At 55.6% G+C, this 12,902-nt stretch overlaps 2 protein-coding genes across 2 annotated transcripts; one reads left to right on the top strand and one right to left on the bottom strand.

Annotated features, from left to right (window-relative positions):
* The first annotated feature begins 3,045 nt into the window (after positions 1-3,045).
* LOC111162378 (MISP family member 3) lies at positions 3,046-4,414 on the top strand. The gene is made up of 3 exons (XM_022526755.1): positions 3,046-3,613; positions 4,053-4,126; positions 4,397-4,414. The coding sequence occupies exons 1-3, from the start codon at positions 3,046-3,048 to the stop codon at positions 4,412-4,414; spliced, it is 660 nt and encodes a 219-aa protein (XP_022382463.1).
* A 4,987-nt stretch (positions 4,415-9,401) lies between these two features.
* On the bottom strand, positions 9,402-12,357 carry LOC111162379 (chromosome unknown C19orf67 homolog). Its single transcript, XM_022526756.1, has 6 exons — positions 12,023-12,357; positions 11,214-11,358; positions 10,995-11,095; positions 10,722-10,907; positions 10,243-10,377; positions 9,402-9,783 (listed from the first exon to the last, which is right to left on the bottom strand). Exons 1-6 carry the CDS (start codon positions 12,355-12,357, stop codon positions 9,609-9,611), a joined length of 1,077 nt encoding a protein of 358 aa, XP_022382464.1. The 3' UTR covers positions 9,402-9,608.
* Between the last annotated feature and the right edge of the window lie 545 nt (positions 12,358-12,902).

The raw sequence follows: 12,902 nt of genomic DNA, 5'->3' as shown, positions 1-12,902 counted from the left end.
TGATGGGGAGCCATTGGAGGGACGCTGAAGTGGCTGGGATAAGTAAGGGTGGAGAGAAGTGGACAAATTCAGAATATGTTTTGGGGGCAGAGCCTGCAGATCCAACAGCAATCCAACATATGGATGGATTGGAGCAGGGCTGAGAGAGGTTGAGGTAGATTCCCAGGTTTGGGTCATGAAAAACAAACTGTGTAAGTTGCCACACATAGTGAGGAGACCTGGGGGGATCCGAGAGTTCAGTTTTTTAAAAGTGTTCAGTTTGACACATACTACACTAAGAGTGTTGGAGAGGAGTCCAAAACCCAGAGGAGAAGTTAGAGATGGAGATATAAATTTGAGAGACACCTGCACAGAGATGGCGTTTAAAGTATGAGGTAGGGATTGGTTAGGGGTTGAGTGCTGGGAGGAAAGATATCGTGTGCTCACACTAAGTAACTGATGAGAGCTTGGTAAAGAGTTGGGTTATAAAGGTGTCGGGAGGCCCCCCCTTAATTGGCTCAGCCAGAGGAGCCCATGACCCTTGATCTCGGGGTTGAGTTTGAGCCGCACAGTGGGTGTGGAGATTACTTAAATAAATAAATAAACTTAAAAAAAAAAAAAGAAAAAAGAAAAGGAAACGAAGAAGGCAATCTGGGTTAGTAACAGCCAGGGGCTGTTTCCATGCCTTGGCTTTGGAGACAGAGCTGTGTGGAGTGGCTACCAGAAGGGGAAGGACTCAGGCACTTCCCTCTCTCTCATCAGCCAACTCCATGGAAACCAGAGGGAAAGAAAACCTGTAAGGCAGGTGCAACAGAAGCCTGAGAAGAAATGCCTGGGAGGGGATACCTGGGTGGCTCAGTCAGTTAAGAGTCTGCCTTTGGCTCAGGTAATGATCCCAGGATCCTGGATTAGTCCTGCATTGACCTCCTAGATCAGCGGAGAGCCTGCTTCTCCCTCTGCCTGCTGCTGCTCCCCTGCTTGTGCTCTCGCTTTCTCAAATAAATAAGTCAAATCCTTAAAGAGAGAGAGAGAGAGAGAAATGCCTGTGAGATAGGAGGGAAACCAGGAGAAGATGGTGTCCTTGGAGACCAAGGAGCTAGTGGAAAGGAAGTCAGGGAGGAACCAGTTACTGGATCCAGCAAATGAAGTCCATCAGTGTCCTTGGACTGAAAAGGCTCAGTGGGATGGTGGGACCAGGAGCCTTGTTAGCACCACCAAAGAGGAACAGGAAGTGATGAAGAGGAAAGAACACTATAGACAGCTCTTTCCAGAAGTATAGCTTTAATCCTCATTACCTCCCAAGGGAGTAGGTACTGCTTTCCCCATTTTACAGACGAGAGAACTGGGCCTTGGAGAAGGCTGGTACCTTGCTCAGGTTTTGCGTGGGATGGAACCCACGTAGGCCCAATTCCAATTGGGCCAACGGGGTTAGAGGGAGGAACTGGAGACTAGGATCCGGGAGAGGGTAGGAGAGGATGGGAAGGAGGGGAGTCACCAAAGTAGGCAGAGAGCTGGGGGAAGGAGTTATCAGATATGGATTGTTGGAGGTTCCCAAAGCTGTTTAGCACCCACCCCCCTCATTCTCTAGGTAACTATTCTTTCTTCCTGGTCAACCCAGAATGGTGAAGTAGGGCCAGAGGACAGACTTGGAGAGGGCCTGGGGGAAGAGAGTAGAAAATGTCTTTGGGGACGTCGGTCTTGCCCTTGAACGCCACAGATCTGGCCCCCGCGGCGGGGAGCTGCTCCATACCGCAAGCTTAGATACCTCTCCAGGGCCTTTCCAGCCGCCTGGGCCCAAGGTGACCGCCTTTCAACCGCAGCTGCTCCGCTAAGCCCTGGGCGCGTTGCGTCCGTCCCTCCCACTTCCCTCAATCTGGAAGTGCACTTGGCCGCGGACGCCTCGCGGACTTTTCCAGGAGGGGTGAGGGGAAAGCAGCCTCTGGGCCTGACGCGGCCCTTGGCACACCTCTCTGAAGAGGCCTCGCTGAGCCCAGAAACAGGGAGGGAGCCTGGGGCGCGCCATGAGAGGGCTCCTGGCGCCCCCTCCAGTCTGAGCCCTAGACTGCAGGGGTAGAATGTGGATGGACAGCCCAGAGGCCAGGGGCGTTGCTGCCCGCCGGCCTGGGCGGGGCTAGCAAGGTCCCGGAAAGATGGCTTTGGAGGACACCTGCACCAGAGGGCCAGTGGCTCAAAGACCCAACCAGGGGCACGGCTGGGGTCAGACCTCCTGGGAATGCCGAGCGACGAGGTGCCACGGGGGCGCCCCGAGAGTCGAACGGCACCCAGACTTGCCGCCGAGTCCAGGTAAGCCCTTTTACAAGAAGTCTGGTACCCTGAACTGACCTGAGGCGCGTCAGAGCAGGAAAGGCGGTACCCTGCCGAGCCCCGCCCCTTTCCGCCCCGAGGGCGGGGCCGTAATCTTCCCTTCAGGTGCAGAGGGCGGTGCCCGACCCTGCCCCGGGGGGCCGTTCTTAGAGGCCAGCGACAGGTCAGAGAAACGGCCGCTGTAGGCGACGCCTTGGAACCCGCGGGCGGTGATTGCCACAGGTGCCGCGCAGGGCACTGTGTCCGAGCTCTGGGCATAAAAACTCCGGCGCTGGAAACTAAGTCTTCCGAGCTGCTCCCAGCCCTGGACACCGAGGGCCCCGGGCCAGAGACCGGAGCCCTGGGGTCATCTGAAGAGCGGGGCCCCGAGGCCCCCGGGTCAGACAGCGAAGTCCGGAGCCTGCCCCAGAGCAGGACGCCGAAATCCACAGGCCAGGAGGCAAGGTCTCCGTGCCCCCTTTAGAGCAGGGCGCGGAGATCCCTGAGCAAGAGAGCGAAGTCCCTGGTCCATCAGCGGGGCTGGACGCAGAATGCCCAGGGCCGCCTGCAGCTGAGGGTTTGGGGAGTCTCCGGTCCGGCAACCACGACCCCGAGCCGTCTGAAGCGCGAAGCGCGGGGTCCCCGAAGCACTGTCCTCTTCAGGATCCCGAGATCTCCTCCCCGGGGTCAGACTCCGAAGGTCCCCTGCAGCATTTTCTACCGCTCCCGAAGGCCCCCCACCAGGGCCCCGAGGAGCAGCTCATGGAGACGCCCATTGAGCGAGAAATACGCCGCAGCTGCGAACGCGAGGAGAGCCTGCGCCGGAGCCGAGGCCTGAGCCCTCGCCGCGCAGGCCGAGAATTCGTCGAGCTGCGCGTGCGGCCGGTGCTCAGCCTGCCCGGCCCCAGCCCCGCGCTCCCGCGCGCCTTGGAGCGCGCGCGGGCGGGCGCGCAGATGCAGCGAGACATCGAGCGGGAGGCTCACCGTCAGGCGGCGCTAGCGAGCCCCGCAGCCCCAGAGCAGCGCGCCGAGCCGCCGCTGCAGCCGTTGGGTGAGCTACGGCGATTCTTTGAGGCGGCTGGGGGACGTGGCTCCTTGTCCGCGGCTGAAGGCGGCGCGGACCTGCAGGGGCTGCCGGATGCCGGAGGCCGGCCGCGCTTGGCGGTGCAGGGTCGGTGCCCGGTGCTGGCCCGCGCCCCGCCGCGGGTCGCGCCGTCGCTGCTGGAGCAGGAGGTGCGCGAGGTGCTTGAGCGCGAGCGGGAGCTGCAGCGCCAGCGGCTCAGCGTCTACGGCACCGCCGAGTTCAAGGAGCCCGCGCCGAGCCTCACGGGTAAGCACGCGCGCCCCGACGCTGGGGTCTGTCAGGGCTCCAGCCGCCCTCACCGACTGCCCAACTCCAGTGGCCCCTCTTCTGGCCCTCAAGGTACCCCCCTCAGGCTCCCAGACGCCCTGCGCTCCACCCTGTACTCGGGATGGTCGACTCCCGAATCCACCTCACTAGGCTCTTGGTGAGGAAGGGAGGGGGGGGTTCTAGGTGTCTTTATCGGGTTCCGTGGAACCCCTGGGTTCTGGCACTCCTGGAGCCACTTCCGCACTCTGGGTTCGCCTCCCTCCTCCCTCAGGTTGCTCCCTCCTTCAGAATGGAGGTTTCCATGGGAAGGAGGGTAAACGCCTGTGTGTTTAAGGGGCGCGGCCGGCCTCCTTGGTCCTGGCCGCCTCCAGCTGGTGACAGGAGGGGCAACCCCCGCTGAGCGCCCCTTCCCCCGCAGCGAGCAGCGGCGACGGAAAGCTGGCGGTGATCTGGCCTCCGCGCAGAAAGACATCTGAGAGCGGCTTGGAGCAGGTGGGAACCCCCTTTCTCCTCTTGCCTCAAGCGCTAGTCGCTCTTCCCTCCCCTCACCCTGGGCGCCAGGGTGCTGGGCCAGGGAAAAATGCACCCCCGCGCCCTTCGGAAACTCACTCTAGGCTAGGGCACAAAGTTCTGGGCACGGCCCGGGAGTGCCCAAGATGCGGTAGTCCCAGGGCCCAAACCGCCCCACGCTGTGACTGGGTGTCGTTCCTGCGGTGCGCGGGTCCTTTAAAGTCAGCCTTCCGTCTGGCGTCCTCTCCCCAGGAGGAGCAGAAGACTTGATGTTCCAGCAGGCTGGGACCCCCTGCCAGACGTAACATGTACATCAGAGGAAACTGGTAGGGCTGCCCAGGTGCTCTCAGAATCCACTGAAGGCCTGGAAGAAGGCCAGCGGGTCTGCACAGGACAAGATGAAATCGACCAGCCCTCCTTGAACCTGACTTTGTGAAACTGACCAGTCTCTTCTATAAAACTGTTAGTCCCCACTGGGGAACACTACCACTCTCAAACCGCCAGTGAAACTGTCAAGCCCTTCTCCGCCTAACTGCAAACCGAACTGGTCTGTGCCTCCGGCCTTTGCAATTAGGGGACCAGGGTCTCCGCCTCGGCTATCCTCACTCCCCAATAAAGCCCTTTCTTTCTGGGCAGTTGAGGCTGTTTTCCTCTGGGTCCTCTTCGTCTGGGCTGGGGCTGGAGTGCGCCCGGCAGAGGAAGTCCTGAGAAAGCTGCAGGAGGCGCGGGCCGGAATACACAACGTGCCCCTTAGTGCCGAGTTCTGGGGCTGCTGGTCTCCTCAGGCCCGGGCCGGGTCCTGGTGCCCCCTGGCGGCGGATGCGCAAACTGCGGCGTTCGGACGAATGAACTCAAGCCCTCTCTTTTTCCAGACAGCGTCAACATTTATTGGTGCCAACGGAATGCCCGGAGCTGGGCGCTGGCTAGACAGAGGTGATAAGAGGTTGTTCCTGTCCCGAGGACGTAAACAACAGCTACCCAAAAAAATGGGGTGGTGGTGAAGGTACAAGCTTCTCAACAGGGTATAGAAGGCCATATATAATCTGTCCAGCTATGGCAAACTTCACATGCCTTATAGATCCCAGACAGATATTAAGGAGAGAAATGGGGTGTGCTGTAAAATGCCTTGTTTCAACGGGCAGATAAGTGTTCCTCCATATCAACAGTACTACCAATGAGTAAACTCAGTGGCACCAGAGCTTCTGATTTCCAAAAAGTAGCGGGGAGCAGTGAGGAGGGAACCAAGCCTTTAAAAGAGGAATCTAGGGGAGTCAGGGTGGCTCAGACAGTTAAGCATGTGACTTGGGTTCAGGTTATAATCTGCAATCTGGAGATGGAGCTCCATGTCTGCCTCCCCCCTTGGCAGGGGAGTCTGCTTCTGCCCCTGCCCCCCCCCCCCCGCTTGTGCATTCACTCTCTCTCAAATAAATAAAATCTTTAGAAAAATAAAAGAGAGGGCCACCTGCGTGGCTCAGTCATTAACCGTCTGCTTCGGCTGGGGTCATGATCCCAGGGTCCTGTGATCTGGCTGCCTCTGGCTCCCTGCTGGGCGGGGTGCCTGCTTCTCCCTCTCCCACTCCCCCTGCTTGTATGCCCTCTCTCGCTGTCTCTGTCAAATAAATAAAATCTTTAAAAAAAAAATAAAAGAGAAATCTACTGAACTTTATTTAAATGTGACTTTTGGGGCACTTGGGTGGCTCAGGTCATGATCCCAGGCTCAGCTGGCAGCCTGCTTCTCCCTCTGTAACTCCCCCTGCTTGCGCTTTCTTTCTCTCAAATAAATAAATAAAATATTAAAAAAATAACTAGAAAACTTTTTAAATGGGGGGTGGGGGGGGGACAGGAGATGCAGTAAGCAGCGGCTGTTTGCCGTAGAGCTTGCAGCTCTCAATTGGCAAGCCCTTCTTAATTTCTCTCCTAAGCTGAGAGGTTCAAGTCCCCCTTTGATGGAGTTCAAGAGAGTCTGTGAACACCCTAACTTGAATAACTGTATCTGTGCACTTTTATTCTTTGGTTTTAGGGTACCGGCTTCTTAGGGCAGCCCTAAGACCAAGAAAAGACCCAGGAATGTTTTAGAATCACTGTTTCAACTCTTGGATTTGTCCAACTATGTATGCCCTGGGTCTAGCAACAGGCTTGATTCTCCATAGGGAGGACAAGTAGCTCATTAAGAATGAAAGAATGCTCACACAGCATTGGACCCCACGAGAAGCTCAGTCCAAAAAGGAACCACCTGATTCCGGCATCAGCACACTGAGCACGTACTTGATGGTGACTCTGCTGAGAAAGCAAAGATCCAGCACTGCCAAGGGGGTAGATGGAAACAGAGCAGATTTTTTTTTTAAAGATTTTATTTATTGGGGTGCCTGAGTGGCTCAGGGGGTCATGATCTCAGGGTCCTGGGATCGAGCCCCACATCAGGCTCTCTGCTCGGTGAGGAGCCTGCTTCCCCTTCTCTCTATGCCTGCCTTTCTGCCTACTTGTGATCTTTCTGTCAAATAAAATCTTTAAAAAAAGACTTTATTTATTTATGACAGAAAGAGCGAGAGAGGAAACACAAGCACAGGGGAGCTGGAGAGGGAGAAGCAGGCTCCCCACCTTAGCAGGGAGCGCAATATGGGGCTAGATCCCAGGATGCAGGGGCCACCCAGGCGCCCCCAGAGCAGATTCTTAATTCCCAGCAGGGTTGCTAAGATCTAAGCCTGTAGAGTTGACAGCACTACTTAAGTGTGGACCTGGGTTCTCCACCTTCCCTGCCCTGACTCCGCTGAGGCACCCTTACACCAAGCAAATCAGAATCTGAGGGGCAGCTTGGCTTCAGTATTTTTTTTTTTTTAATATTTATTTGACAGAGAGAGAGATCACAAGTAGGCAGAGAGGCAGGCAGAGAGAGAGGGGGAAGCAGGCTTCTTGCTGAGCAGAGAGCCCGATGTGGGGCTCGATCCCAGGACCCTGAGATCATAACCCTGGCCGAAGGCAGAGGCTTAACCTACTGAGCCACCCAGGTGCCCCGGCTTCAGTATTTTTTAAAGCTCTACAGGTGTTTCCCACATGGAGCCAAGTGTGAGAACCATCATGTAGGTAGATGTAGGCTAGCAGTTCTCAAACTGTAGCGTTTGGACCAGCAGCCTCTGGATGGCTTGGGAACTTCTCACATTCTGGGCCCCCAACCCAGACTTTAAAATTAGACCCTCCACGCGATTCCATGCTAAAGGTGGAGAATCACCGTTATAGATAGTTCAAAAGCAACAGGATTCAGGACATCAAACCTGTTTCCTTCTTCTCTGAGTACTGCCACCATGTGCCAGAAATCATTAATCTTTTTTTTTTTTTAAAGATTTTATTTATTTGTTTGTTTGAAAGACAGAGATCACAAGTAGGCAGAGAGGCAGGCAGAGAGAGATGGGGAAGCAGGCTCCCTGCTAAGCAGAGAGCCCAATGTGGAGCTCTATCCCAGGATCCTGGGATCATGACCTGAGCTGAAGGCAGAGGCTTTGATCCACTGAACTACCCAGGCGCCCCCAGAAATCCTTAGCCTTTTTTTTTTTAAGCTTTTATTCATTTATTTGACAGACAGAAATCACAAGTAGGCAGAGAGGCAGGCAGAGAGAGAGGAAGGGAAGCAGGCTCCCTGCTGAGCAGAGAGCCAGACGCGGGGCTCGATCCCAGGACCCCAGAATCATGACCTGGGCCAAAGGCAGAGGCTCAACCCACCAAGCCACCCAGGCACCCCAGAAATCTTTAGTCTTAAGTGGCCTGTGGATTTGCCTTAAGGGACATAGTCTAAAGCTATGTCTGAACTGAGATGTGCTGTAAGTATGAAAGACACACCAGACTTCAAAGACTTATTAACTGAAAGGGGGAACTATCTCAATTTCTTGCATTAAGTATATGTTGAAATAATATTTTGGATATATTGGGTTAAATAAAAATCACTAAGATTTATCTGTTTTTTTTAACCTCACCTTTTAAAATGTAGTTACTAGGCAGTTTGAAATTACATATATGACTCGCATTTGTGGCTCAATTTAAACTTCTATGGACTAAGCTAAAGAGCTTACTGTGCGTGTGTGTAACTCACAGGAACTAACTTAAAACTCTATTAGTGGGTGCCTGGGTGGCTCAGTTGGTTGAGCAACTGCCTTCGGCTCAGGCCATGATCCTCTGGAGTGCCGGGATCGAGTCCCAGGATCAAGTCCCGCATAGGGCTCCCAGCTCCCTGGAGAGTCTGCATCTCCCTGTGACCTTCTCCCCTCTCATGCCTTCTCTCACTTACTCTCTCTCCCTATCTCAATGGATAAATAAAATCTTAAAAAAAAAAAAAAAAGTATTACGGAGCTTCAGAATCCCCTTGAACTCATTCAGACTAAACAATCTTAATGAAGTCAAATTGTACCCCCTGCCGCCCCCCAAAGATGAAGGGTTCTGGTGTCCAATCCGGACGACTCACTTTAACCTCTCACGTCCGCTTTTGTCATCTTAAACTGGGGTTTACACTACTATGTGCCAGGGAGTTTTAGGTTAGTGCTTTGCTCAAAAATTTAAAGGTTAGGTCTCCCCTGACTCCAAAAATGCCACAAGGAACGAAAAGGCATGCCTTAAATGAGGGGGTAACTCGCAGATGAGTGACAGTCGGGTGAGGAAGGACAACCTTCCTCTCACAAGGGACCAGCTGCAATTGCCCCGCCACTTGCCCGCTGTAGCTTTGAATATGTGAGTTTACCTCAACCCGGGTCTCCTTTCCTGTCCAAGGTCGGAGTTAAGCTTAGAAATCCCAAGTTGGAGTTCCTTACGGCTTTCCCACCCGCCCGCGCCCGGGACACCCGGCCGAGTAAGACGACCTGCCCACTCCGTGACCCAAAAGCTGGAAGAAGATTTAACTCTGGCCTTTCGGAAACTGACCTGGGGCTCTTTCCTGGGGCACGTCGGGAAATATAGTCTTTTCGGTAAAAAGAAGCCACTTCCGGGTCAAAACACGGGAGTTGGCGTGGCTCCGGGGTCCCTTCCCCCATTGGGTGTTGAATTTCCCGGCTACCCAAAACTTGCGGTTTTTGGGGTTCCGGTTGTTGACAGGCACCGCTACTTCCCTTTTAGCTTCATGTGCGCCTCTGCGCATGCCTTGAGCGCTTGTCCGCCAGTCGAGGGACTTTGGTTTTGCTTCAAAGACTACATTTCCCAGAAGGCCGCGCGAGTGGGCGGGGCTACCTCGCCCCAAGGGGTGGGGCGCGGCACTGCGAGCGGAGGCTGAGCCTGTGACCTCTTTCTTTCTTTTATTTAACGCAAAACTGGTGTGTCCACACGAAGGGCTCCGCGGCCGAGCCGGACCCGGTGCCCACTGGCCAGCTCGGCCTGGCCCCTTGGAAGGCGAGGCCGAGGTGCCCTGGGAGAACGAGTGAGCCCCTCCCCTGCTCCCTCTCCTGGAGTTTGGAACTGTCAAGCTCCAGCTTACACCCTCCCTGCAGGCTCAAGACCCCTGCGCGGTCCACGCCGCGGGCCCGGCCGCGCTCGGGGGCCGGGCCGGGCCTGCCTGGCCCGTGAGGATCTGCACCAGCAGGTCGGTGGCCAGCATGTGCGAGGGCTCCTCAAAGCCGATGGTCAGCAGCTGCTGGTAGTCCCCAGGCGGCTGTGGGCACAAAATCCTGGGGGCCAGGACAGACAGGCCAGGACGTGAGCGCCCCCCTGCTTCTCGGGAGCCCCTCCCCTCAAGTGAAAGGCTGTAGCTGAAAGCGGCTTTGTTTCAGCTGGGGGTGGGAAAAACCCTGGGGGGAAAGTGGTTTCCTTGTTGATGAGAAACCTAGAGGGTAATGGCTCTGGGAGGCTGAACAGCTCTAGCCCTGACCTCGCCTATCACCCAGCTAGCTGTGTGTCCTTGGGCAGGTAACTTAACCTCTCTGAGCACCTGTTTTCTTTGTAAAATGGTGCTTAAAGTGTAGACCTCAATGGGTTGTTACACAAGTCTGCATAAAGCACTTTTCAGGGCACAATAAAATACTGTCCTTATTACCAAGGGAAACAATATTGGGGGAAGTTGGTCTTTGGTGGGGTTCTGCCCCTCCCTCCAAGCCCCAAACCCACTTTGCCATCACCCCAACTCCTACCATGAATAAAGGTCATCCTCGGGAGGTCCTAGCGGCACCCACCGGCCAATCGACCACAGCTTCTGGATCTGGGGGCACGAATTGGCCGGACTCTTGCCGGTGTCTTCCCATGTATCCCGATAGCACAGGAAGTAGCTGGGAGGGGAGGAGGCATCAGTTAAGAATGAACAGTTTCCTAGCTTCTTCTGTTGAGGGCTTTGATTCTGGGGATGAGGTGGAACTCCTCAGAATTTGCCCTCAAATTCTCAGGTGGCTCAACACTGAGGTCTTTTCTCCCTGTCAGTTTACTTTTAAGATGAGGACTTTTATGTTAATGGGAGGGTGAGTTTTTTTTTTTTTTTTTTAAAGGTGGGGATGGCCTTTCAAAGATCTTTGGTTTCCTGCTTGGCTTTCCATGCTCTGGTGGTGGTGGTCACCAGAGGCCTACACTGGCATTCTGCGGAGAGAGGGGAGAACTTTGGTTCTATTAGGGGACTCACTAATCCACATGGGAATCTTGTCCCCTGCTGCTGGGCTCTGGGGTGGCTTCCAGGTTCCAACGCATCTTCTTGTAGAGGTATCTGGGGAAGCGGCTGGCGGTGTAGGCGGCTGGGGCACAGTATCTGAAGATGGACACCTCGTGAGAAGGGCTGATGGAGAACCTCCCGCAGAAGAAACAAGAGATGCTGGCAGGAGATGGGAGAGTTGGGAGTGAGGCTGGGCTCTGGACTCCACCCTCTCCCCACCCCCATTCCTGTGTCCTACCCTTTTACCTTAGGGGGTCAGTATCCTCCAGGTCCACGAACCCAAAGGAGGCATACATGAGGACCAGCTGTTCCAGGCGTAGGGTCAGCTGTTGGGAGATCTCCAACAGCTGCATGGAAGAAGGGATGTAATGAGATTAGCTGGCCTACCGGGATGCCCTCCCCCCACCCTCTCCCACTCCTGAGGGGTGAAGAAAGGGGCATAGGGTCTAGGAAATCTCCACACACCCCCTTTCGGACCAGCTCCTGCAGGGCTCCATAGATGGGGGGCACACTCCGTGCAGCTGCCTCCAGGTAGAGAAAGTAGGGCTCACACATCTGTAAGAAGGTGGGCATGGCCTTTGCCAGCTGTTCCTTCTGTACTCGGTCCCTGCTAAAGGGAAAAGAGGGCCTTTGCCTAGGGTCCCTCACTCCCCATTTCCCATTCTACTCACTGCTGACTTGTACCCCTGGCCTGCGCCAGGCCTTTCTCAGAGTATCTTCTGGGACCATTTCCATCAAAACAATTGGGAACACTTGTTAAGATGCTGACACCTGAGTTCTACCACTGACTCTAACTCAAAATTTCCTGTAGGGTGGAGCCCAGAAATTTAGGGTTTAAACAGTCTCCACGAGAATTCCAATGGATACTGAAATGTAAGAATTTCAGTCCCTTTCCCCCTGGGTTGGGCATCACACTATACTTTGGTGGTGGTCGTGGTGTGGCTCTCACACTGGTAGCCAGCTGGGCCAAATCTGGCACAGATTGGTTTTGTTTAGCCTGCCCAGAGTTCAAAATGTAAGCCAACAGTTAAAAACTGGGAGAAAAGTCCTCATGAATTGGGGGCCTCTGGGGGCCACCTAATAGCAGGCACTCCCTAACCCAAAATTTCTCCACAGTTCTTATCACTCTTCGAGATGGGATCCGCAATCAACTAGCTTCATTTACGGTTTCTGGCTCCTGGTGCTTTTGAGTTTGGGAACCTAGCGTGTGTTGCCCATCCTATTACCCTCTCCTCAGTCTCATTCTCGGGACCTAGGACCCCATCCAGCATCACCTGTAAAGCAAGTAGCTCTGGAAATCATCTGCCTTCTTGAGCAGGTAGCGGAGCTGTTCGGTGATGGGGCTGAACATGGTGTCCAAGGGTAGGCGAGGAGGGTTGGGGCCTGGGCCGGGGGCCAGGGGCTCGGGGGAAGGAGTAGCGGTAGAGGCCTCCGGCAGCTGCCCCTGGACATCCTCCGGTTCTGCCTCCGGGGGGTTCCCAGGCACACCAGGGGACGCCGACCAGGAGGGGTCTCCGCAGGGCTGAGCCCCAGGTTCCAAGTCGTCCGGGGGCGGTGTTTCCCCAGGGCCCGGGGGGAGCGGCTCCACGAACCACTGCTCGGTAGCCATCGTAGGGTCGCAGGCGAGGACCGCAGCTCTTTAAGCCTCCGCCGCTCACGTTGGCCGCGGGTTCGACCCCGCCCCGGGAATCTCGGACTTGCCCGGACTGGGAATGCGGCCCCCTCCAACTCGCCCCTGCCTCGACCTCTCTGCCCGCGCGGCGCCGCACGTAGGGAGTTCGCCTCGTTTGAATTTCAACACGCGGGAGGGGCGCGCCTCTCCGGTCGGCGCTGCGCGCGGCCCCGCGCACATGCGCGCTCCCGGAACCTGGCTTGGGGGACGCGTCCAGATAAAGAGGCGTCCTGGGCCGGTGCTGGCGCGGTCCCGTCCTGGGGTGCCGCCCGGGGGGCCAGCACTTTTCTCCTAGGCGGCTTCCTAGGGAAGAGGGGTCTTTATCGAGCCTCCAAACCGGGGGTGCAAGTACATGAAGGGAGGACGCCCCTGCTGCGTAGAGTCTGACTCTGGCCCCCGAATCTGTATATTTAAAAAAAAAAACTCTAATGGAGTTGGAAAACTGCATTTGAATTTAGTAGGGACTTGTGATGTCAGTAGCT

The sequence above is a fragment of the Enhydra lutris genome, unplaced genomic scaffold (genome assembly GCF_002288905.1).
Source record: "Enhydra lutris kenyoni isolate GAN:26980312 unplaced genomic scaffold, ASM228890v2 scaffoldscaffold92, whole genome shotgun sequence".
In the NCBI taxonomy this organism is placed as follows: Eukaryota; Metazoa; Chordata; class Mammalia; order Carnivora; family Mustelidae; genus Enhydra; species Enhydra lutris.
The sequence above is the reverse complement of the archived record's forward strand: the minus strand, read 5'-3'. Positions and strand labels throughout refer to the sequence as shown.